This window comes from Oryzias latipes, chromosome 15 (genome assembly GCF_002234675.1).
Source record: "Oryzias latipes chromosome 15, ASM223467v1".
Lineage (NCBI taxonomy): Eukaryota > Metazoa > Chordata > Actinopteri > Beloniformes > Adrianichthyidae > Oryzias > Oryzias latipes.
The window spans coordinates 11917876-11941643 of NC_019873.2; the positions used below are offsets into that span (position 1 = coordinate 11917876).

Genomic DNA, 23768 nt, shown 5'->3' on the forward strand with positions numbered 1-23768 from the left:
TCAAAGGAGAAGAGGAGCTCCTCCTGTGATCAGTTTATTACCTTTCGATGTGTCCTGTGATGTCACTGTAACAGTCTGTTAGTTTGCATTGACAGGAAAACATGTACCTTTCTTAGAGGGCTATGTTTGACTTTGCAAAAGCATGGCTGTCATTGTAACACCAGACTTTTTTCATGGCTAACTGGGTTTCTACCAATCAGTCCAAGCACATTTTATCCACTGATAAGTTTCTGAATTTTGAGCACCAAGGACACCAAAGAAACTGTTAAAGGACCGGGAATTTTTATTTTATGAGGCATGAAAACAAACCAAGATAACCATCAAACATTTGGGAATGACAGTCACTGTCGTGGAAGATCTAAAAAAATAAGGGCATTTATTGGAAATAAAGAGGCTTTATTGATACCAAATGTTTTGCATTTGAGCCCACAATATTACAGCTATAGCTACAAATTTGTTCATAAAGCAAGACAGCATTAGGATTTTTATTGAAAGGGCTACACATTTTTCTACACTGCAAGAACAGCCCTTCTGACAATATATAAAACATCTTTGATATTAAAAAAGACGTCTGTAAATCACCAAAAATGGAGACTAAGAAGTGTCATCTTATCTAAAGTTTGAATTTTGGCCCTAAACTTCACTTTTTTTTTTTTCTAATTATAGTGTTGAAGTTGTAGAAGACTTTTTGTTCCTAAAATTCAAAATACACATATAAATATCTAGCTTGTTGGATACATTTTACTTACTGGTAGTATCTCGAAATCTTGCACGTTTTCTTAAATTAAAATTATTTTTTAATTGAAAAGTGACATACATAAATAAGGCTCTTTAATTGTTGCACTAAAAATATGCAAATCCCAGAATATTTTCTTGTTTTTACTGGGTGTTTTTTAATTGATTGTACTTTTATTTTGTATAAATCTCACTTCAAAGAAATGTGTTGCATCTTTTTCTGTTTTGGTCACTAGGGGGCACCAGACTGTCACCTGTGACTCTCAGCAGCCGTCCAGACTGGAACTGCTCTCATCTGCCTTTAACAGCAACCAACAGGCCAAAACTGAGGCACCAGCAATTTAGCAGCAACAGCCAGCTCCCGGGGCAGCAGACGTGTTTGGGGTGGGGGAATATTTTTTTATTTTATCAGTACAACTCCTGTTTTAGCACAACGTGCCTGGCTGACAAACTCCCCCTGACCCACTCCAGCTCGGCCTCTCGCACCTCCTTTAGCTGCGTTCAAAAACCAAATCCATCCAACTGGATCAGTGATGGCAACTCTCTGCCGATCCTGGCGGTCACGCCCCCCTGCACAGTCATAATGGGCCGTGGCTCTATTGGGTCGGGGGGCCACGTTACTGTCAACATTCCCTGTTCTTCCAGGAGGCCTGCAGGTTAGCAGAAAACCTGCTTGTCCCTGTTTGTCTAAAAGGAAAGAATGCCCCCCACACCCCCACCCCCACAATGTGGCTGTGCGGGGATTAAACCCATTCGGAGTGGCCCCGGGTCCTGCAGCAGATGTCGGCCAGGATAGCGCTTGTTGCCGTGCCGACGCTGAGCCAGCAGGATCGACCCGCCCAGACCACTTTAAGCTTATGTGCACGTTTAGGGAGAGGGGCCAGCTGCGGGCAAGTGGGGGGGCTTTTTACCCATCAAAAAGAGCAGGGCTCCATCATCTGCATAGTGTGTGATCCTTATCATGAAAACATAAACACTTTTTCAACTCTGAAGAGCTACAGAACCTCTGAAACAAAACAAGAACAATGACTTTCTGGACATTTTATATAGATTTAAGTAAAACATAAAACAACCATCACCACCTTCAAATATGATCAGAGATGCTAACTTGTAAACTGTGACCAGCCAGGATCCTTTTTCACTTTACTTTAAGACCCTTTCTGATGAAAATTGTGCTTTTGGTCGTTTTAACATGTTACATATTTCTGATGATGGAGGACAAAGATAAAGAAGACTAAGCTTAAAGTTGCATTTCTGAGTGTTTCTTTATTGAAATTAGGAGCAGACCAGAAATGCAGTTAGAAAAATAAATACTGAGACATAGAAACCACAATGGGGGGTTCAGGTTTCAGTCTGATACATCCAATGCATCCAAATAGAAAAACAGATCCATGTACATCTCCGTTTTCCTCGTCAGAGCTGGCATCTGGCTCAAAACTATATAGCTGCAACTCAGGAGTGAATTTTTATTGCACTACTGCCACTCTGCAGAAACTATGTCTTAGAAAACGACACAGGTTTTTTTGCTTTTTTCTGAAAACATCATAATCGTTTAAAAGACTACTGGGAATGCTTTTAAAACAAATCAAAAGATGATCAGAGTGGGACTTCAAAATGATTTTCTCAGTCTTAATTACATATTGCCTTTAATGAGACTTATTCCAAACGAGGAGGACAGGATCACACATCATATAAATGTGTAAACTAATACAGGTCATTTATGAGGTGTTTATCAGTTGCAAAAAATAAATAAAATCAATTGAATCGATTTGAAACTTAAAAAGTTCATATGCAATATGTGATATGAATTTTTAAAAAAGATTAGAGTTTTTAGATTTCTGGGGGGGGCACTGCTTGATGCTGGCTTTTAATATTAGAATTCCTAATAATGCAGGTTTTTAGAGTATGTAAAAAGAATGCAAAGTATCTAAATACCCAACCAGCATCAGTTGATGGGAATTCTGCTCCACCAAGTTATTTAACGTCATACTTTTCTAAATACCTTAAGGTTTCATGTTTTTTGCCTATATAATTTCACATTTTTTGCATAGTTTATTGCTGTTTTATTCATACAGAACAGTCAAAATCTGATGGAAATCATTTAGGATTCGTCCTGATGCAGTGCTGTGAAAACCTTCATGTGCTGGCTCCACTATTCAGTTATGTCAGAGCTAAAAAACTACTTTCCTTTGTGAAAAACGCTGTAAGCCCTCCAGGTGAGGATTACATGTTGTTTTTAAACTGCTCATCTTTCAGTTGGTTGTCTGCTGCTCGAATGAAGCCGATGAAGACGGCAAAAGAAGAGTATGAAAGGAATGAATGTGGTGGATAAACAGGGATCTGTATGAACGCTGTGGACTTTATTTGAACTGCAGACGAGGTTTTTTTTGAGAAACGAGGTTGTTTTATTCAAGTCAGACGTGCTGAATGTGATGCTCCCCCCAGAATGACACAGTGGAGGGCAGATACGGGGCCGGGCAGAACGTGACGTGAGCCAGGACTTACACAGAGCGCTGCCGGTGGCCCAAAAATCAGAAAAAAACATTTTCCTCTGATTCAGTGAGAGTTTTTGGCAGCTGTTCTCTCGGAGGATGAGTGTTGGACAGAGTGAAGGCAGGTTTTCATGCGTGGATGATGCTTTGGCCTCTGACAGGTGGAGAAAAAACCCCACATTTGTCTGTTTGCTTGCAGAAATGTGCAATCACATGTTTACAGTTGATTTATTCATGCTTGCTTTTCAGATTACAGATCTGATCCGCTTCACTCATAAAGTTAGTCTTCTGTGCCACATAATGATCAGTGTATTCACCTGTAATACTGTAGAAAATAAAAGGGCTGATTCCTTTCGTAGCCTTTTAACCTTTTGAAAGCATGCAGAGTAAATGCTAAACACAGAGACCCCGGAAAATAACATTTTTAGGCGTTTGAATGAAGTCAGTCGCAGGTGACCTGCTGCTAATCAGCTGACTGTGACTTTTGCTGCTGCTCCACAGCAGAAGCACCTGCCACAGAGTCCTTGTTCTTGTGTGGTTGTTCAGACGGTTCAGATTTAGATTATTTAAAGACCCACTCCGATTAAAATTGTGTCTCTAACATGTTCTTGTGGCATTTTTCTAATGATGGAAGAGATATATGAAAAAATTTAAGATTAAAACTGCATTTCTGAATATTTCTTGATTCAAATTGTTGTGAATCAGGAGCAGATGAAAAGATGTCGTTTGAAAAAGCTTGTAGTTGTGACGTAGAAGTTTCAATCGGCAAGTCACAAGCTCCCTGATCTGCTCCAGTCTGATGCATCCACTTGTAGACAAATAAATCCATGTTGGTGTTTGTTTTCCTCGTCAGAGCAGGAATCTGGATCAGAACTGTACGGCTGGATGGCTCCAGTATTGCTTGCTGTTTTTGTTGTACTCATAATGATGTTAGGCTAGGGGCCATAAGCTAGCGGGAGAGCATGTAAACAGATGGATGACGGGAAGTGTGAGTGGGCTTACTCCACGGCAACAGTCCTTAGAGACAAATTGCGAATGAACTACTGCCACTCTGCAGAAACTATGTCCTTGAGTACAACTTTTTAATTTTGGCTAAAAACGGTATAAGCATAATTAAAAGACCACTGGAGACCCTTTTACAATTGATCAAAAGATGATTGAGTGTGACTTTAAGTTTTCCATGTCTACAACAGCAGGTGAGGGGGACGCTCCCATGATGACAGGAAGTTTTAGGGCAGTTCAACACAGTGTTGGCCACACCTCATTCAGGGATTGACTTCTTCGTTTGGCTGCTGTAAAAGCTCATCCGAGGTCCAGATTGCAGAAAAGCTCTACCCAAAAAGAAAGCAGTGTAACATCTGAGAGATGCGCTGGAACATCTGTCCCGTACACTGAAAATCTGAAGCTGAATGAGACAAAGCTGAGGGTCAGCATTTACCTAATGAAGAGTCAGACAATGAACTGTCAAACGGCTAAAGAAGATCTTTAGCAACATAAACAGAAGCAGCTTCAGTGGTGGCCTTTGGAGCAACAGGGCTGTGGCTGCAGAGACACCAAAGATCCTTTAAAGCCATCAAGTGTTTGTGCTGCTGATTTGGAAGTATTGGCTTTCCTGGCCTGGGGCTTCGCTTCAGGGCAGCTCCCTGCTCAGATTAGACTCATTAGCTTGAACCGTAATGAAAGGAAATCGTTAAAGGTTTAATGAATCTCATCTAAATGTTCAGATGCTTCCCAGTTGTAATTGTTTTCCAACAGTTTTCACGCTCAATCAAGATTCCACTGCACCCAGACAGCGTCTCCCCTCCTCCGTCTACAGTTTCCACTCTGTCTGAGTCATTACTGCTGCTGTGTTTGTGTTTCTGCTTCAGGCGTTGGGTAAATACCTTTGCAGGAGTACGTTTTCTCCCACCTCCCTCCCTCCATTACCTTCACTAATGACGTTTACACATCTGCTGAGAAGAGCCTCCACTCGTCTCTCTGTCTCCTCTCTATCTGACTCTTCTGCTAAAGTGCACAAACACAGACAGAATCACATTCTTGACGAACGCGTAACAGACCTCCCACCAGCAAATGTTACAAATCGGAATAATTATTCAGATGGGTGCAGATGTTACAAAGTTTGCAAAAAGTGCAATAAAAAAATGGCATCCATCTATTTTCTTAACTCGCTGAATTCCTGATCACTGGACTACCAGAGCCTAACCCGACTAGTGTTGGGTGAAGACGGGGTGCACACTAGGCGGGTCGCCAGCCTGTCGCAGGGCCCCACGCTCACACATCCATGCACACATAGTCACATCAGTCATCTTTGAGTGGCCTCGCCCAACCTTACCCTGCTGAGCATCTCTATCCATGAGTCTCAGGTCAGCTGATCAGCTGCTCTTTGAGTTAGAAGGTCTAAAAGGAAGAGTAGGGGAGAACAAGCCTTTTCTATCTGTGCTCTGAAGCTCTGTAGCGCTTTGCCTCTAAATATTAGACAAGCGTCTTCACTGTCCATTTGTAAAACTCGACTTAAGTCTCAATTTTATAGCCAAGCTTTTAGTCATGTATGATATTTTGCTGTTATTTTACACTCACGTTTTATTGCGTTTTATGTTTTTACCCTCAATGTTTTCTTTTATTTTGTTCTTACCTTCATGCTTGTGTTTATTTTCTTTTATGTTTTTATTCGCTTATTTATTAAATTTGTATTTATTACGTTTAACTTTTAATGTGCAGCGCTTTGTTCAATTTTAATTGTTTTAAAGCGCTTTATAAATAAAGTTAATTGATTGAACTTAACACAGAATGGAGGGATTTGAACCAGGGCCCTTTCCCCTTCTTCTGCTGATGACTCAGCAGAATCTCGTGTACCCTCTGTTCTAAGGTCTCGGGCTAGCTCCCTGGCGCCACTTCTGCCTTCCTTTAACCAAACATGCTTCCAACAGTGAGATAGCTGAGGAGATCCCCTGCAGTGTACCATGTGTGTCTGTATGCTCACAGCAAACTTTGCTAGAAGGCTTTTGTAGTACTTCCACTTTGAAGAACTTCGTTTTCACAGCGGCTCAGGTTCTGAAACGCCTCAGGTAGCTTCAGACTTGCTGAAGCTGAATGACTTGACCCCTCTTCTCTGCGCTTTCAGGCTGAAATGCCAATGATCCATTTAAGGTTTAGAACACGACAAGAACAAAAAAGACTTTTTACATGGACATCACTGAGACTGTGGAGACCTTTTCAGGGCTCCAGGGGGGCTGGAGTATTTTTCACACTCCTCTGTAACAATCTGCCTAAACCACAGTACATTATTTTTAAAGGGATTGGTATCAATGCCAAAAAAAACACACCCCAGAGATTTTACATGACTGCAATAAATGAGTATTTTTGTTTTTTTCTATGTTAAACCGAAAGTAAACACACAAATATATCGGTATCGTGTGATTTGGAGAAACATTTCTCTATTAAATGTCTACAAAAACGTTGAAATCCTCAGTAAACTTTCAGTTACAATTGCACAACATAATTTTGCCTTCGTCTCTCAGGTTTTTCAGTCATCATTATTAAAATGAAAATACATTGACTTAATAGATCATTTAGGCAGCTATAATATTGTAGCTATGGACACACAAGGTGTATATCTGTATAAACTCCACTGTGATTTTGGCTAAGTTTTATTTTTATTATTTTATTTTTATTATTATCTGCAAGTGAGAGGTAGAGAGGGAGGACAAGGGTACAATAAAGGGGAAAAAGGGGTAAAGAAGTTGGAGGATGATGAAAGAAACATAGAAGCAGGTAGAATTATAACAAAATAGACGAGTTAGCAAAGGTTTATCATTATTTTCACATTGATGTCATCAAAAGAGCTTCTACAAATTAAGTCATTTCTTACACTGATTACTTTATACACGATTTTGCAGGATATTATTTTACTGCAAGTTTTTCGTCAGTGCCTGTTTTTCTTACTTTTGAATGGTTACCAGTAAAAGCTAACTCACATGCACCCATATGGGGGGATGACCCCTGTTGATGCTGCAGGTTTTGGGTTTTCGAGGCCCGTGAAGAGTTGTAGAGAGGAGTGGTCTCATCTCAAGGGGGGCACAAATGTATCTTGTAGTTCACTTGAGGCTCGTGCAGTGAAGTATTTGTAAGGCTGATGTTAGTTACATGCACTTATGACGTACGGGGATGCTTTCATGCGGTTTCCTTTATTTTATTTTTTTCCTTTTAAGGTGTGAGTACTGGGTCTTTACTGACAGCGTTCAAATCCTGCACGCACGGGATGTGCATATGATAAGTGAGTGAGCGCAGGACACCTGTAGGATGACCACACAAACTACAGCCAGGCAGCGTGTAAGGGATGGTTAAGGTGTTCACACTTATGACTTGAACAGTACTAACAAACTCCTTGCGCAATGCACTGTTTTAGCACGATTGGAAAAATGCCTTTGCTGTACATTCTGTACTTGGTTTGCTGAATAGGTAGTCCGTTTGTTGCTGAGCCAAAAATTCATTTGCCATCTACGACCGTCGTGATCTAGGTGGTTCAGGCTGCCTCAGAGTTTAGGATCGACAGATTTCACAATCCAACTCCAGTATAGACCAAACAGCACAATGTGAAAGCACAAAGACACTGGTAGAAATTGCACATCTGCTTTGTTTCTGTGGAATAGAGGGTGTTATAATGATTACAGAGACTGTGCTGCATCTTGTTCCTCTGCTCCTTGGGACGTCCCTCAAGTTTTTCTGCTTGAAAATGTTTAGTTCCTGTCCCCCCCCCCCCCCCCCCCCCCACTAATTCTACTCAGAGCTGAAAAAGTGGTGAATGTAACTCGAAACCAACGTTTACTTGTGTTGCTTGGCTGTTTTTAACATTCTGAGCACATTTGTTTTCTGGGTGAGTTTGCTTATGGACAGATTAAAATGTGCACAAATAAGACTGATCTAAGGGTTTATCTGCATATAGTTAGCTGTTAACGCATCTATTTACACATGGATACCTGCTCTGTCTGCACACGTTCCCCACGGCAAGTTTGTCACAGCCGTCAAAGAGGTCACCGCTTCAGGAGAGTTTTTGAAAGATAGTAAAGTTTCAAATGAATGGTCAGATGGCCTAAAGCGCTGTACTCTGATAGAAATGAGATATTACCATGTTCAAAACAGGCAGAAAGTCAAATGAAGACATGCTGTCCTCGGAAATAGAAAATGAATTGAAACCAGGAGAGTAGCACTTGCAAAAAAGGTAAAGCAACAACTGCAGGCAGGGGACAGAAAGCTTAATGCATTTAAAGTAGGAAGTACATCAGGGAAACATGTGGGAATGGAAGGAGGGAAAGGAAGATAAAAGGTGAAGGTGAAGAAGGCGGAGAAGTGATAAGTGGAGGGGCATGAAGAAAAAAATCAACAGTTGAACGTAAACAGAAAGGGCGAAACCACAGATGAGGTAGACGATGGACCGGCATCCACTCCTCGTGTGACATCCCTTTGACTTCTATGCTCTGTCAAGTCTGACCTTTTTTGAGCAACATTTGGAGCAAAGAAAAGACATTTGTTTATTCCAAAATGCATAAAGGAAGAAACACACAACCCAAAGGAAAAATAGACTTTTTTGTGAGACAGTATGTGATTATGCTGATAACTGAAGTATTTTTAAGAGGGAATATTTGATAAAACTAGTAACTTACCTAAAGCTAGAGAAGAGGAACACAGCCAAAACAGTAAGAAGAAAATTCCAAATCGAACACATGAATGATATGTATTAGATGATATTAGCTGAAGACTTCACTTCACAACTGTTGAGTAAAAAAAAAAAGAAGCTAAACAGAGCAAAAAAATGCAACAATAATTGCAAAAAACTACTTAGGTAAAGCTATAAAAATTAATGTTTTTTTTTATAAAGTACAAATTGAAGTCCAAGTTATCATAAAACAAACAAAACTGAGAGTCCAACATTCGTTGAATAATTAAAAATCTAAAATTTTGTTGAAAATTTTGACTCAAAAAGCTCCAAGTTTTTGAAGGACTTGGATCCTTTTTCTCGAGAAGGTGTGTAGTTTGCCAACGTCTCTGTGTTTTGATTGTTTAAATTAAATCAAAACCCCACACAGTTGTCTTGTCTAAAAGCGTTGAAGGAAAAGCAACAGTCACATTTAAATATTTCAAGGAAAATAAATGCGTGGGCCCTTTTTAATAATTCAGTGCATGCGGCTGAGCGCGCCAGCTGCTGCTCTGCAGGAGGCTGCAGTGGCATCGGAAAAGAATCTGTTAGGTTTTATATTTGACGTTTAATTTCAAAATTTAGTTTGTATTTCCTGTTTACCTGTAAAGATATGAGATTGGTTTTTGATGCATCTTTTTTACACAACCAAAAGTTAAAACCCTCTAAACCGTTGCCAATTCTCTTTTTTATTTACTTTATTGTTTCTCTCTTTGTTACTTTCTTGATTTTAACGGAACTATTTTTTTTAATTGAAACGTTCAAACCAGGTAGATCCATTATCTAGTTTGTTGGACATTTGGGTTTTCTGTTGTTTTTATTGTTAGGTAACTTTAAATTGAAGTATCACATTAGCATCACTATATTATCATAATCATTATTTACAATCCATTCAATGCCACCACAAGGGGCATAAGTCAGTGCTTTTGTATGCCTTTCCCAAGTCCAGGTAAAAGCAGAGAGTTGTTTCAGCATCTGATGTAAAATATGAGTCAAATCAATCATACTGACCACAAAACTTTCACTGTATGTCGGCGCAGATTCTCAGTCATCCAGGTCATAATAGAGTTTCTTCAGTTCTGTCCGACTGGTGTTTAGCTAGATATATATATATATATATATATATATAGATAGATAGATAGATAGATAGATAGATAGATAGATAGATAGATAGATAGATAGATAGATAGATAGATAGATAGATAGATAACTGTAACAAAATCCCCTAATGTCCAACACTATAGTGTCTGAGTAACATCCTCATCGTGTCAAAGCATGTGATTTGGAACTTACTTAAACTGCAAACAGACCGTTTTCAAAGTACAATAAATTGAAATAGTTGTAACTTTGTGTTATGCTGTTTTACATTGATAAGCTACGATTGATGTAGTTTTATTTTGTGGTTTTTAATAGAAATATTTGGTATACAACGGTCAGCTGTAGGCACTTAGAACAATGTCTAAAAGTACACTTAAAAGAAAAAGAGAGTAAACCCCACTTTTGTCATTAAACTCTCTTTCTGCCTGTGGCGCAGAGGTACAGTGTTTGACCTCTGATCGGAGATTTGGTGTCGAAGTATCCTTAGGCAAGACCATTGACTGTATATGAGAACTGGACTGAGTGTGACGCCATCCATAGACAATGGTTTATTTCCCGCTCCAACAAAGTGAAGTCAATCCTTTTGTGATTCAGACGCCGCCATGTTGGAGCCAGAAGTCATCAGTAAGCAATGATTGGTCTGAGTTGGTCTGAGTCAACATTTCTATGGCAACCATTCTTGCCAATCAGGTGTGAGCTTGTTGGAAGGCCACACCCCTACCAGTTTAATGCGGACTAAACACAAAATCTACACAAAATCTGTCAGTCATACGTTTTTAACGTTTGGCGTGAGACCACATACTTTTATTGAGGCATCTGATCGGTCAGGTTATAACTTGAATAATTTGAAATGAAGAGAAAAAACACATGAAATTTAGGATTATCAAGACCATGTTAAAAAAAGCTAACAGAGCAAGAATGGTTATTCTGACAAATAGAATGACTGATTAATAGCTGTTTATTTCTTTATCAAAGTCTATGGGAACCAGCAGGTACTTACATCTAAAACATGAGGGCGGAGGGGTCACTTAGTCCTCTTCTCATTTACAGTCAAAGGGCAAGACACTAAACCCCACATTGCTCCTGGTGGTTATAGGTTATATGGCAGCCAATCCCCCATCAGTGTGTGAATGTTAGTTTGAACGAGTGAACGTGACTGTAAAGCACTTTGGGCTGGAATCAAGATACAAAGGTGCTACATAAGTAAGTATACACTATTTACCATTTGACAACTTCATTATCTGTGAAGGATCAGAGCTTTGTGCAGCAGGACCAAAAATTATGATGACCTGAAGAATGCTGCAGAATGTTATAAAGCAGCATTTAGAGCCATGATACCCGTGTTCATGTAACGCCTCAGGTTGCCTAAAGATAACGTCACAAACGGTGACCAGAGTGGGACAAGTCCTTGAAACGGTTCCTTTTTTTTTTTGACCAAACAGCCTTTTAATTTGGTTTGAGTTAAAAACAATGTCTTTTTTTTTTAACCATAAATGAAAGTTTGAAGAGACCAATCTGATAATCTGCTTGAAAGGAACTCCTTATATGTTGGGGTCTGTGTCGCTGATCCCGAGTTTGATCCAGTGTTTCTGCAGAGGTGAAGGTCGGCTGCCAGGTCCCTCTTTCACCCAGAGAAAATCTGCCTCACATCAATATTTACATGGAGTTGTCTTTGTGTCTCCTGTATACAGACCGTCCTGCTTGGGCTTTGAACATGTTGTCTCACTCTGCCCAGAGGAGCACAGATGAAAGGCTGGGGGGCTATGGCCCCCCCCCCCCCCCCCCCCCCCCTGAAAGCTGACTCTGTTTTCCCTGACCTGCTTCTTTAATGTCAGAAAAGTCTCAACCATCACAGAGGCAGATACAATAACCTGAGTCCACCAACACTCCACACCCCCCCCCCACCACCAGCCCACTGCACGCTGACTGTACACAGCTACAGCGCTGTATGGGGGGGAGAGGTAACCCACAGCAACCCCAGCCAGCAGTCAGAATGAGTGTGGCAGCTGTCCAGGACCCAGGCGGCCTGCTGGGGCCATGTGTGTGTGAGTGTGTGTCTGCAAACTGCAGTGTGTTGGCGTGCGCGCAAATGTTTGTGAAGCGAACCTGTTCAGCTCACAGCGTTTCATAAATATTCTTTAAAATAATGAGCGCCATGGTGGCACACAAAGCTTGGTGAAGTTGGATGAGGCCTCCTGCATGCTTCCCTCCGAGCGTGTGCACGTGTCTGGTTTGACTGCATTCTTTCAGGTGCACGTCTGTTGTGGAGATGTGTCTGAGTTTCTGTCTGAAACCAGAGTGGCCATCTTCAGCATCACCACACTCTCAGATTTTCCGGTTCTTTTGCACGTTCTTCAGCTCTCTTAGCCTCTCTATCAATCTTTCTGATGTGAAAATGTTTTGATCCATTACTGCTTTTTAGTTCAGGTTTTCTCACTTTTATAGTTATTGAAATATAAAACGCTAAATTCTCATTGAAAACAACAGAAAAGCTTCAACTGTTCTCTTTGAGAGCTGAGATGTTCAGCAAATCTTCAGCTACAAAGATCATTGAAAAGCTTGATAATTCTCTCTGTTAATCTACTTTTTAAAATTTGTCAATACTTGAGGTACATTTTTCATTGTTATAGCCATAGTTCTATTTTTTTTTTGTCTGTTGAAATATTCTGAAAATTTTAGGGGGCTTTATTGAAATAAATTACTTTTTAAAATCAATTTGGAATTTTTTTTGTCATGTTTATTCAAGCAGATCTTGAAGTATTTGTAGCTCTGTTTACCATTCCTTCCAAACTTCCAGAATGTTTTTCAGCATCTGCAGTGAATATCTGTACCTTCAGCTTTTGGCAGCAGTCAAACCTGGATCTAAGAAGTCACTTGTGTCCAAAGGCTGGTTTCTCCTGCAGGTTCATGTTTGCACGCATACCTTCATACAGATGTTTGGCAGCTCTTTTCACTTCCTGCTCACTGGGCATTGGTTCCTTTTGTTTACCTTCAGCAGGAACATAAAAGCACAGATGATCTCTTCAGCATGAAAGGCCGCAAAAAAACAAACATCGTCTTTAAATCCCTTCGTTATTATGAATATATTTCATGAAACCAGCATGCAAATGAGTTCTGAGAGGGATTTTTATCGTGTCTTGGTGTTTATGAAAGCTTTGGCTCACAAGTTTCTATAGAGATTTATTGTTTGTTCTCATGCTGCTGCAGCTCAGACCTCCTTAATTAGTCTGATCCGCTCAGTTATTATATAGGCTGTCTTTTGTATTCTATGTGCAGCTATTCATTTTGTCATTTTAGTTTATTAATGTGCTATTGAGACATGGAAGGGACCTTCATTTTTCTGAGAGATTTGTAGACCATGCTCATGAAAACTAGCAGCTGATTGCAGGTGGATGCTTTTTTATGTATATTTAAATGCACAGAATTATTTTTTCTTTTTTTTCTAAAAGTTTTCTGCCGTTTCAGTGGGATTTCCACCCCTAAATGGTAATTTCACTGGAAAACTTTGCATCCAGGTGAAGAAAATAAATTAAAAACAATGCAGATGAAATCGCTAAATATTTCAGGTTAAAAAGCTCAGATTAAACCAGACAATAGGTTCTCAGTTATTTCCAAATTGTAGTTGAGGTTTACAGACTTTTGTAATCCAGGCCCTGAAGCTTTAGTCAGTGTACAACATTTGGTCTTTTATGAACATGAAAAATAAAAGTTCTGGCAGAAAAAACCTGAGAGGAGTAGATGCAATGGCATTTATCAGACATAAAGGATTGCATTTGTTTTCCACATCTGAATGGTAGGTGCAAATGGGTACAGATTTACAAAAAGATCCGCAGCATCCACAAAGTTGCAGGGAAGGACGTTCATGTCTTCTCTGCAGACATCCTGACCTTTAATGTGGCTGAGCCATTTTCAGTTAAACCCGCAGAACAAACTGAAGCTTCGTGGTTTATACTTTCAGAAGCAGCACCTCTATATCCCTCTAGAATGTATATGGAGTTTCAAATGCCACAAAACTACCAAAATCACAAAATTCTCCTTAAAGTTACATTTTATTCGCTCTTTCGTCTGTCTGGAAAAAATCTGTAAAGATGAAGAAGGCAGCGAAAAAGCCACTCTGAAAATTAGAAATCCAGAAAATCTGCCTTACTTTAGTCTCTCCTAAAAACCTTTTTTAAAAATACAGTTCTTGCCTTTGTTGAAATATTTTGTTTTTAAATTAGTTTATTCCCTTTGTTAAAGTCTAGTGTCAGGTAAACCTCACCCACTATTTGCAGAAACATCTTAGTTGTTGTTTTTGTAATGTGCTTTTCAGCTCTTTATTCTTATGTTTTTTCTTTCCCGTCTTCCTCTCTGCAGGCCGGGCTTGGGTAGCGCTTCTCCTTCAGATGGCGTTCTGCCTCGCCGAGCTGCACCTGTGGTCCACCAAGAACTCTCTCCACGTCAAAGGTCCACCCTATCCCCGCCTTTGATCCTCCTCTCAGCATGAAGTCTTTCCTCATCTCCTCCTTTTTCCACTTTCACTGTCTTTTTTTGTTTTTTTTCCTGTCAACACTCACTTTGTCTCCCCACCTGAATGTGCTTTAACCATCTGAGTCTTGCTTCATTCTGGACATTCTTCTGCCACTTTAGGTTGTATTTGTACAGCAGGAAATGTTTCTTAGACCACACGCATGCTCTCTGTCTTAAAAAAACCCTGCTTTTGTTTTCTTTTTTTTGTTTCAGTTTAGAGCGTGTGTGCACAGAAGGTCATTTTTTATGTGCTCTTCTGCTCCTCTTCTGGAATGACCTGAGACGATTGGAATCATGCATTGTAAAATAGCAACTGTGTGATTTTATTTGTTGTCAGTTTCCTTCTCATCACCTATCAGTGCATCTCTGCTGTCAGACGGAAACGCTGTGTTTTCCTCTTTTTTCCTTCGTTCAGTCCCGTCTGTTACAGTCTGCTGAGCCTTCAGTGCAGATAGTGTCTCCCCAAAGTGTGTTAGTGTGTGTGTGTCTGTTACGAAAGGTTGCATTTTGCCGGGTGACGGTGACAGATCTTTGTTTGTTTGTTTTTTATTTGCGCCTGTGTGTCGTCTGCTATCTCAGAAAGGTGTGTGTGATACATCAGAGGGAGAGACCTGTTCGCCGAGGCGTGACGCTTTCTCATCACCTCCTGCGTCACACGTCCATCCAAAAACCAAGGTCTAGATCCAATTCAGAGGAATGTTGAATTGTGGGAAGCGCTGTAACTCTGCTGGACATGTAAAACATAACATTACTCAGTAATTCTGGTGATTAGGTTTCAAACACACATTCAGCATCACCGTGGACGTGTGATCAAAGGATTTGTCCAACCATAGGAAGCTTTAAAAGCAATACAAATGCTATAAGGAGGTACTGTACTTCACATTACCACGTTCTCTTTAAAGAATATTGGAGCTATCCAGTTTTTATCCAGATTCCAGCACAGGCGAGGAAAACAAAGACGTACATGGATGGATTTGTCTACAAATGGATGCATCAGAATGGAGCAGAGCAGGGAGCCCAGCGTATAGTCTACGTAATAAAACAGCTCTGTTTCTAACCACATTTGTTTATCTCCTCGTAAATTACAACAGTTTGAATAAAGGAATTCTCAGAAATGCAATTTTGTGCCTAATCTTTCTAACAAATGTCCTCCACCATCAGCTAAACACCACAAGAACACTGTAAAAACACCAAAAACACGATTTTCATCTAAGTGGGTCTTTAAATCTATATAGACCGAAAAAGGTTTAAGTGGAGGTTGGAAATGTTAGTAAAACCATCAGTAATCAGATTATGTATGTTGTTGCTTTATACAAAATGGGGAGGTAGAAGAGTGTGTGTTAGAGTTCACACACAAGTGTAGCAGGTGTGCGTGTGCTGGCTTGTGTGGCCGCCGTCAGCTCTCGTGGTAAATCAGCAACGTGGCCTCAGGACCAGCAATAGCGATAAAGAAACGATGCAGTGTGCGAATCTGAGACCTGCTTCTTATGGTTTGGGGCCCGTAGGAATAACGCATGCGCTCGGCTAAGCAGTTTGTGTGCACGCGTGCGAGTGTGTGCATGTGCATGTTTCTGTAGCGGTCTGCAGATTTTCTGCTCATAAACGTGTGTGCTGCATGTTTGCAAATAAGAGTTTGTCCCTCAGGTGGAGTGGGTCAAAACACACTCCTGTCTTTATTAATACCCCTCAGCCTGGCCCGGACCCCCCCCCCACAAACCCGGGTCCTTATCTGAGTTGTGGGGCTGGCAGACAGGACGGGCCGCTGGCTGATACTGATTGTTTATCCCACAGTTCAAAATTGCTGATCTTTCTTGTGCTTATTTTTCCCTGACAGCAAGATGCTCACCTTGTCCCCCCCCCCACCCTCCCCTCCCTCCACAGATACAGATATTGGCACCTATCAGTACTACGAAAAAGGCGAGCCAGGTAAATAATGTTTCTGTGTGTTTGTGTTTCAGATTAATGACATTTGTCTTGTTTTGGAATAAAGTCGAGCTGCCTATGAATGAAGAAGGGCTTTTATTTTTTTTTCCCTTTCTCCTCCTGCCCGCTGACATTATTGTTCCAGTGTTTCACTGTCCTACACCCGCTAACCACACATGCACTTGTCCACACAGAGGCTATTAGTATGAAGGATTTACACCCTAAAACCTTATACACACAGCACACACTCACGGATTATAAGGCCTCTACGGCTCGATCTTTAGCGCCGCCTGTGTTCCTGTTGACCCCGGGGTCCTGCCACACAGCGATAGGAAAACTAAACTGTTGACTTTCTCCTAGATCACATAGCAAAAGGGCCCCCATGCAGCCCAGACTCATATTGCCTGAGGCCACAAGGCTTTCCTCTGCATGGGGAAGCATTCAGCTCTTCTAAAGGGCAATATTTGCTTTATTTTTTCGCTTTAAACATTCAAAGCCTCACTTCCATTCTTGTTTTTGTCTTATTTTTAAAATATCACATTTCTGAGCAGGTTTGCTAAGATTATGATAAATGGTTTAATTCATTTTATTATGTGTTTGAAGTTTAAATTAATCAGCATTGCTATAAATATGACACATTAAGTCTAACCTTTTTTTTTTTTGGAGTTGTCTTTGTGTCTCCTGTATACAGACCGTCCTGCTTGGGCTTTGAACATGTTGTCTCACTCTGCCCAGAGGAGCACAGATGAAAGGCTGGGGGGCTGAATCTGAAAATAATAATTTACTAGTTTAATACATTGAGAGACCACCATCAGATTTTTTGATCAAACCCACACATCTGTTTTTGTTCTCATGAATCTGAATATCATGCTGCTACAGAAGCCTAGAGAGGACGAACTTTAACCTCTGGAATATATAGTCTGTTGTAAAAAAAGAAAAAAGGAGCTTATTTGTTACGTAGAAAATATACTCAGCGGCCCACAAGCTCCTCACTCCGCTCCATTCTTATGCATCAATCTGTAGACGAATAGATCCGTGTATGTCTTTGTTTACCTCGCCTGAGCTGGCATCTGGCTCAGAACTTTACAGTTACATAGCTCCAATATTGCTTGACAGTTTTGTTGTATTGGTAATGTTATATTGAGGGTGTGAGGGGCCGTAGGCTAGTGGGAAGGCGTTTAAACAGAGAGTTCTCAGTAATGGGGGGGGGGGGGGGGTTGCTATGCGCCAATGGTCCTGCCCACAACTCGGAAGGCAAATTTCCAATGAACTTCTGCCCCTCTGTCCTAGAAAACAACACAGGTTTTTTGATTTGGGTTTAAAACAGTATAATTATAAATAAAAGACCAGTGGGAACACATTTACAATAGATCAAAAGATGATCGGAGTTGTTCTTTAACCCTTGGCTGTCACTGCTTCTCTTGTCATTTTTGTGTTCTGAGTGAGCTCATTTCATTCAGGAGGTGTGATCATTCACCTAAAATGTTTTTGTAGACCAAATCAGGATCCTGGCTCACTTGCAAGTGAACAATGATGTGGCTCACTGAACTTTAACCCTTAAACAGAAGTGCTTTAGCCTCAGCATTTACATTCTTTCGACTACCGTAGCTATTCAATTCTTTATGCAATTTCAGTGGATTCTGAAGCGGAGAAAAGCAGCTTGGCGCTGATATCATCACCTGAAACTGTCATTTTACTATACCGTAAAGTGTTGCATAGTGGTGCAAAGCCAAAATGAAAAGCTGCTTTTCTCCATGTCAGAATCCGCTGATTCACGTAGATCGCTCGATAGTCAGAGTTACAGAATGTTAAGAGTGGTTGTTATTTAGGTGTCTCTGGCGACATCTCTGGTGTTAAAGAGTAGATATACCATTAACATGTCAAAAGACAGACAGTAGCGTCAGTTCAGCACATTTGGAAGATGTCACAAAGAAATGTCCACCCAAGACTTTGTCCCCTTTTTGTATTTCTGGTTAAAACTTGTTTCAGCTAATTCCACCTCCAAAGGAGAAACTGTTAGAACCACTAATGTTTTATAGTTTGTCCCCATTGGTGTGAAATCAAAGCAAAACAACTGAAAATGTCCAACTTTCCTGCTTTCCCCTCCATTTTAATTCAATTTAGGACCTATTAGAATGAAAATATTTCACTTTTCTTAAATTCTATTACAATTTTTTTTAAAACATGTTTTAAATTGAATATATCCATTGCTCTATTATGTCTCTGTAATTAAGTGTCTCTTAAATTTTAACAGATGTTTTTACAGTAAATAGAATATTGTTCTGTAATTACAAGTCCTCTATTGAGGACAAAAAGCCAAACATTCTCCTTTAAAAGAGAGCTACCCAAGGCTTTTAAATGTTTTGATCATTAAGAAGTTACGTGACTTTTGCTTTTCATTTTTTTAATGAAAGTTTAGAATCAGCAGTGAAAGCAACCCAATAAAGGGTAACATAAGGTATTTCAGAGCCAGTTTGATTTCAAAAACTTTTCAAAACAAAACACATTTTTTGTGTGTTTTCAGTGATTCAGCTTGATTTGGCTCTCTGCCTCACTTTCATGGACTTCCCTCTATTTTTCTCGACTTTTTTCCCCCTCCTCTTTGTTTTCCTCTGTACCAACTACCAGCTGTTTTCCTCCACTTTGTGTACTGTAAGTCTCCCCGTCTCATCCCCTCTTTTTCTCATCACGGGGTTCTCTCCCTTCTCACTCGTCTGAGTAGCTGCCTTCTCTTTCATTGCAATCTTCAGTGGTGAGACGATGCTCTTGCTCCCAAATCCTTTCATTTGGAGGATTACTAAAGTGTGTCTTGATATCAGAGTGGAGGGAGGAGAGGCGGGCAGAGCAGGGGAGCAGAATTACAATCCCAAAGTGTCATAAGACGCACACACAAACACACATAGTAGTGTGTCGAGACCAGTCAGGACTTGGTGTATTGTGAATTTCATTGGATATGATTAAACCAGATGTTTGTAAAGAATAAAGAAAGTGTAAGTTCATGTTTGTGTGTCTTTACCTGATTATGTGGTTTATAATTCCTCCTGAGAGTCAGAGTGATGCAATAAATGTTATTTTTAGATGTGAGCAACATTCGATGAAATTAAATGTAGTAATTTAATGGTCACTTTTTTTGGAAAATCAATTTTTATTGATTTGTCCAAACGTCCTCTTTGGCCACTAGAGGGAGACCTAGGCTTGCTGGAGCATCTCTGGGTTTTTGCAGCAGCTGATGCCCCCCACCTTCCATAAACCCTCTTCAGCCAGCCCCAGAGCAGGTGCCCGTGTCTGGGCCTGTCTGGCCCTTCACCCCCTTATCTGATTAATACTACTAATCCTGGAGGTGTTCCTGCCTGCCAAAGGGGTCGGCCACCAGACTGGCCACTTTCTTGCTTGGGGGGACCAGCCATGCCACGGGCCTAATTTAGGTTGCCAACACAGCCCCCTGAAGCTGAAGAGGTGGTGTGGGGGCTGTTTGAGCTTCAGTTTTAGCTTTCAGCATCATAAAAAAACATTCATGTTGTTTTTCAGTTTCAAAATAAAAACTCATTCTTCTTCTTTGCAGCCGCCCCCCCACACCTTCATTACTATGACGACAAACTCCAGTTCGCTCTAGGTGAGTCTCAGCTCCGATAACGTCCTGATTCCCCCCCCATATTTTTTCCCAATTGTCCCACCAGTGGATGACCATCTCCCTGAAAGCCCCGCCTCCTTGCTCAGCTGTCCTGCTTCCTCTGTTCGCTCCCTCTCTCTCTCAGCTTCCCAGTACTGGAATAGAAACATCCTTATCAGGAGACAAACACTCATCCCCCTGCCTCCTCCCCCTGCTGACCCCCACCCTCCCCTCCACACCCTCATTTGCATGCCTCTGTTTACCACCTTTTCCCCACTCAGGTTTTTTTTAAAAGGAGAACTCCTCTTAATGTTCTGTGAAGAACAAACCAAGCAGCGGCGGCGCTCTTTCAAACGTTTCGGGCCTGCTTCACCATCAGCCTGTTTAACCAGCAGGGATGGAGGGATGAGAAGAGCCGAGAGAGAAACAAAGAAGGAAAAAGAAATCCACTCAGACATCCACAGCTCTCTTCTTCTGCTCTCCTCCAGGATTCAGAAGTGCGTCTGAAGTCACACTTGTCTTTCATGAGAACATTTGCCGGTTCTAAATCTTTGGACATCCAGTCTCAAAAATGATACATGATATTTTAACTTTTCAAACATTCAGCTCTTTGAAAAGATTCCATCTTTTTTTTTAAATATTAAACATTTTGTGCTTTGGAAAAGCTTCAAACGCCTTTTAACCTTTCAGCTACAAAGAATAGTGTAGAAATTTAGCTTTGGTTTCTATTTTTTTGCCACAAATGGATTTTTCATGTCCTATTTGCATTTATTTAAGCATATTAAGGCCATCTCCAGCTGGTTTTACACTCATTTTAGCCTATTTTTTTATGTGCCAGCACTTCCTTTAGTATTTCACACTTTCTGTCTCCCTCATGAACTTCTCTATCATTTTGACTCTTTTGGAAACATTTCATTGAGCTTCAAAATTCTACTTTCAAGACTCTACTCCTATCATTTTGATTTATATTAAAAGCATTCCTATTGATCTTTCATTTATGATTAATTAGGATTTTTTACTATGATGGCGTTTTTTTCTAGGACATAGTTTCTGCAGAGTGGCAGTAGTTCATGAAAAATTCACCTCTGACTTGTGGGTAGGACTGTTGGCGTAGAAGGAAGCCTACCCTCTTCCCATCATCCATCTGTTTACGTGCTCTCCAGCTTACAGCCCCTCACAACACCTACCTAATATTATTAGCAGTACAACAAAAATAGTGAGCAATATCAGAGCTATCCAGCCATACAGCTCAGACGAGGAAAACAAAGACGTTCATGGATCTATTTGTCTGCAAGTGCATGCATCAGAATGGAGCTGAGCAGGGAGCTGGTGGCCTGCTGTTGCAGGTTCTAAATCACACTTACAAGCTTTTTCCAACAGCCTTTTCTTGGATGCTACAGATTCACCGCAATTTGAATAAAGGAATACACAGACATGCAATTCTTCCATCCTCCATCATGAGAAAAAGGCCACAAAAACTTGTAAAAAACACCAAAAACATGATTTTCATTGGAGTGGGTCTCTAAAACGTTTGTCTTAATTTGAATTCATTTCACAGCTTTTTTCTTTACATTGATACTTTATTCTCTTGGGGGAGATTTTGCTGTTTTCCGTTGAAAATTTGCATCTCCGTCAGTTTTCTGAGGGTGGAGGCAGACAAAGAGTTGAAAAGAGTGTGTTTTAGTTCAACTTGATCATATTTTTTTCTATTATCCCGACATTGGCTTGTGTTATGCAGCAACTGTGAAAAGTAAACCTACTTGTAGGAATTTAAAACATTGTTTGGTAAATTTTATTTTTATTTTTATTGGTGATGAATTAGTTTAGTCTTTTGGTCTGAGATGAAGCCTGAAACGCCTGCCTCCTTCCTCTTCGTCACTCTTTGTTCTCAACTATAATTCGAAGTTTAAATGTTACCGGTTGTAGCCCCTCACTCCTGTCAACTCCCATTGGTGCCTTTTATAAAGTATATTTCTCCAGTGTCTGGGATCAGCAGTGAAGTCACATGAGTCTCTTTCTCCGCAGCCCGAGGACATCCGTGGACCCCCAGGAACCGCAGACCAGAGAAGCTGCATGATTCGCTGAAGGAGTTGGAGGTAACCACCTCTGCCGTGCACCAGACCCCCACCAGCATCCCTTCCTCAAGGCCTCTTACTCCCCTCTGGGGATTTCTGGAGTTTTCCCTTTCCGAAACGGCCGATTGATTAACAAATAGGGGCATTCTCTGCGTGTTCTCTCTTCACTCTCTGGACGTTCCCGTCTGTTCTCTTTTCTTCTTCTCCTCTCTCATCACCTCTCTTTCGACTGAGCTCTGTCATCGAGGGGGATATTTGAGGGGATCAGGGCGCTGCGCCCCCCCCCCCTCTCCAGGCCACCCCCATCCCCTCATCCGCTCCCTTCCTTTCCTCGCCCTTTCCTCACCCCTCCTGTACTTGTGTTAGTACAGACCTAGCTTTGTTTGCTGGGACCTGTCTGAAGCTGCTGCGTGCACGCGCTCACATGCCCGCCCCCACCCCCCTCCACCCCCTCCTCTCACTCGTAACCATTGTCTGAAACCAGAAACACCCCGGCTCACCTTCACCCTCCTCCTCCGTCCCTTTCTCCTCCCATCCAATCACCCCAGCTGGGCTTGGAATGTGGCAAGAATGACTGATCTTACACCGGCACACATGCACGTGCATGCGCACATGCACACAGGCAGTTGGTACCTGCATCCTTTTCCAATTCTCTCCACCCCCTCCCACCTCCACCCCCTCAGTAGCAGGAGCTGCTCCACTGACCTCCTGCTGCTGCAGCCGCTCTGCAGACAGACAGACTTCCACTTGAAGCTTTTGTGTTTTCCTCATTTGTGTCGATTATTGAACACAACATCTGTTGTGTTGTACGTTGATTTGTTCTCACAGGAGCTGCTGCAGACCGACACCTGCATTCACACCAGATGGAGAAACAAACAGAGCTGTCAGGTACACAACCTGCTGCACACACACACACACAACTTACAGTCAGAAACTTAGGAGTTAAACTAAAGTATTGATTATTATGATAGTTTAGGGTTAAAAAAGATATCGCTAAATCTAAGAGAAGTTTGTTTAGAAAATCTAAGGAGTTTGAAAATATTTTTCTTCCTATCAAACTAAGATTTTGAAGTAAAATCTGGTATGAATAACTTCAAATAATAATAATGAATAACTTTTAATAACTTCTGGAATAACACACACATTGTGTGTTGATGTGAGTTGCTTCAGGGAACCTTTCTAAATAAAAACACTTAACTTTTGTGTCGCTCTCAGCAACTGTGGAACCAGCATTAGTTAATTGTTATATTTGTGTATCCATGTCTGCAGTTTTTAAAAATCTTTGCCAACAAGTTTTTGGGACAATCAATTTTTGACAGTATTTATTTCAAGACTGCAAACTTTGAAAATACAAACTTTTTATAGTATTCAAAAAGAAATAAGAAGAAGCCGATGTGAAGGTCATAGTGTTTCTACTGCAGCCAGTATCTCAGCCTCTCCCACAGAGGGCTTTTTCAGGCTCATAGATAGATTTGAATCATGCTCACAACTTGAGATTTATCAGAGGATTTATTTTACTGAATATTTACACTCCTACAATTATCCTTCAACTTGGAAAAAAAGTATTGTTTGTTAAAAAAAAACATCTACTAAGCTAACATATTTTTATACTTCCACTCTAAATTCATGCCACT

At 40.8% G+C, this 23768-nt stretch overlaps 1 protein-coding gene across 6 annotated transcripts in view; it reads left to right on the forward strand.

Moving 5' to 3' along the window:
• wdpcp (WD repeat containing planar cell polarity effector) overlaps positions 1–23768 on the forward strand; it is an 80258-nt gene that overhangs the window by 4139 nt on the left and 52351 nt on the right. For 2 of the 6 annotated variants that reach the window (XM_011484185.3, XM_020709352.2), the window contains exons 3-8: positions 972–1119; positions 14374–14463; positions 16408–16452; positions 20012–20062; positions 22085–22155; positions 22963–23022. In XM_011484185.3, coding sequence (XP_011482487.1) covers positions 14403–14463; positions 16408–16452; positions 20012–20062; positions 22085–22155; positions 22963–23022 — 288 coding nt within the window. In that variant the 5' untranslated portion in view covers positions 972–1119; positions 14374–14402. The remainder of the gene's footprint in view (positions 1–971; positions 1120–14373; positions 14464–16407; positions 16453–20011; positions 20063–22084; positions 22156–22962; positions 23023–23768) is intronic. The other 4 variants (XM_020709349.2, XM_011484187.3, XM_020709351.2 and 1 more) reach the window with 3 other exon arrangements.